The sequence below is a fragment of the Leptosomus discolor genome, chromosome 6 (assembly GCF_034619465.1).
Source record: "Leptosomus discolor isolate bLepDis1 chromosome 6, bLepDis1.hap2, whole genome shotgun sequence".
Lineage (NCBI taxonomy): Eukaryota > Metazoa > Chordata > Aves > Leptosomiformes > Leptosomidae > Leptosomus > Leptosomus discolor.
Window position 1 is genome coordinate 34,667,730 of NC_141396.1, and position 1,797 is coordinate 34,669,526.

The window sequence follows — 1,797 nt, forward strand, 5'->3', positions numbered from 1 at the left end:
GTAGCCCGCTGTATGTCCATGGCACTGTACCTGCGCTACCGCGCTCACTTTTACACGGCTAAACCACAAGCCAAGCAAGAAGTTCCTCCTGTCCCTTCTCCTCGCCCTCCCACAGCTCCACGGCAGAAGACACGCAGCGCAGGAGCCTTGTTCACCACTGCGGCTTCGCCGTCCCCGGCAGGCAGGGTCCTGCGCGGATCCCCGGCCGGGCGGGACCGCCTGCCCACCGGGAGCGCGGTCCTGCCTCTGCCCGGGCCCTCGCAACCTGCGGGCACCGCCCCCCAGCGCCCCGCCACTGGGGGCCGGGGCTGTGGGGGCCACTTCCCGGGGCAGCGACCCTCTCCCGCACGCCTCACTTTGCCTCACCGCCGGCGGCGCTAAGATGGCGGCCACAGGCAGTGCCGCCGCGCACCCCCGGCAGCCGGCCGGCCCCGCCGCCCCTCGCACACAGCGCCGCGGGGCGCAGCCCCCGCCGGCCACTCACCTCTGCCGGCTCTGCTGGGAGCCGTAGTCCTCCTCCTCCTCCTCCCGCCGCCGCTGCCCCCCGCTCCGCGCCGACGGGCCACCCCGCCGCCCCTGGCTTCGCGCCCCCGCGGGACCCCGGGGAGCGGCGCCGTTGCGCGGCGGCGCGGGGCCGCGGCGAGGCGCGGGGCGACGCGGGCGGCTGTAGGCAGGACTACGAGCCCCGTGGTGCACGGCGGCGCGGGCGCGCCTGCGCGGCGGGGGCAAGGGAGGAGGCGGAAGCGGCGAGAGGACCGCCTGCCGCTGCCGGGCGCGGCGGGGCCGGGTCGGGCGCCGCCATGCCCCGGGACAACATGGCCTCCTTGATCCAGCGGGTGGCGCGGCAGGCGCGCATCACCTTCCGCAGCCCGGCGGGGCCGGCCTTCGGGGAGAACCTGCACCGGCTGCAGCAGCTGCTGGACGAGGTGCGCGCCGAGGACTTGCACTTGGCGCCGCGGGGGCCGTCGGCAGCGGCGGCGGCGGGCGGGGGGGTCCCGTGGGCCGGCGTGGTGCCGCCCGTCAGCTACATGCACATCTGCGAGACGGAGAGCTTCAGCATGGGCGTGTTCCTGCTGCGGAGCGGCGCCTGCATCCCGCTGCACGACCACCCGGGCATGAACGGCATGCTGAAGGTGCTCTACGGCACGCTGCGCATCGCCTGCATGGACACGCTGCCCCCCGCCGCCGCCGCCCCGCCGCCCGCCGCCTCCGGGCCCTGCCACCGCGCCCTGTTCCGCTCCCGCCAGCACTACACGCCGGCCTCCCCGCCCTGCCTGCTCTCGCCGCACACCGACAACCTTCACCAGATCGACGCCGTGGACGGGCCCGCCGCTTTCCTCGACATCCTGGCGCCGCCCTACGACCCCCAGCACGGCCGGGACTGCCACTACTACCGCCTGCTGGAGGGGCCGCCGCCGCCGGCGGACGCCGAGCCCCCCGGGCTGCCGCGGGAGGTATGGCTGATGGAGACTCCGCAGGCCGCCGACTTCTGGTGCGGGGGCGAGCCCTACCCCGGGCCCCGCGTCTGCCTCTGAGCCGGCGGCGGTCGTCGGGGCCGTTGGGATGGCTGGAGCTCGCCCCGCTCGCCGCCCCCGGCCCCAGCCCGGTCGGCCTGCGCCCCGGTCCCGCCTGACGGAGCGGCCTGCCGCAGCACCGCCGGAGCCACGGCTGCGCTTTGCCTGCTGGCCCTGGCCCGGGCCCGGTCGGCGGGACGGCGGGTGCTGGCCGGGGCTCCGGAAGCGCTGCCAGTCAAAGACCTCTGCCTTCCGCAGGCCCGCCTGGCTCTATGAGTCGGGG

General features: G+C 76.7%; 1 protein-coding gene across 1 annotated transcript; it reads left to right on the plus strand.

Moving 5' to 3' along the window:
* The first annotated feature begins 800 nt into the window (after window positions 1-800).
* On the plus strand, window positions 801-1,535 carry ADO (2-aminoethanethiol dioxygenase). The gene has a single exon (XM_086466898.1). The coding sequence runs from the start codon at window positions 801-803 to the stop codon at window positions 1,533-1,535; it is 735 nt and encodes a 244-aa protein (XP_086323024.1).
* Window positions 1,536-1,797: the final 262 nt, after the last annotated feature.

Excerpts from the sequence above, each read along its gene's own strand:
- ADO (XM_086466898.1), top strand. The coding sequence starts at position 801 with ATGCCCCGGGACAACATGGCCTCCTTGATCCAGCGGGTGGCGCGGCAG.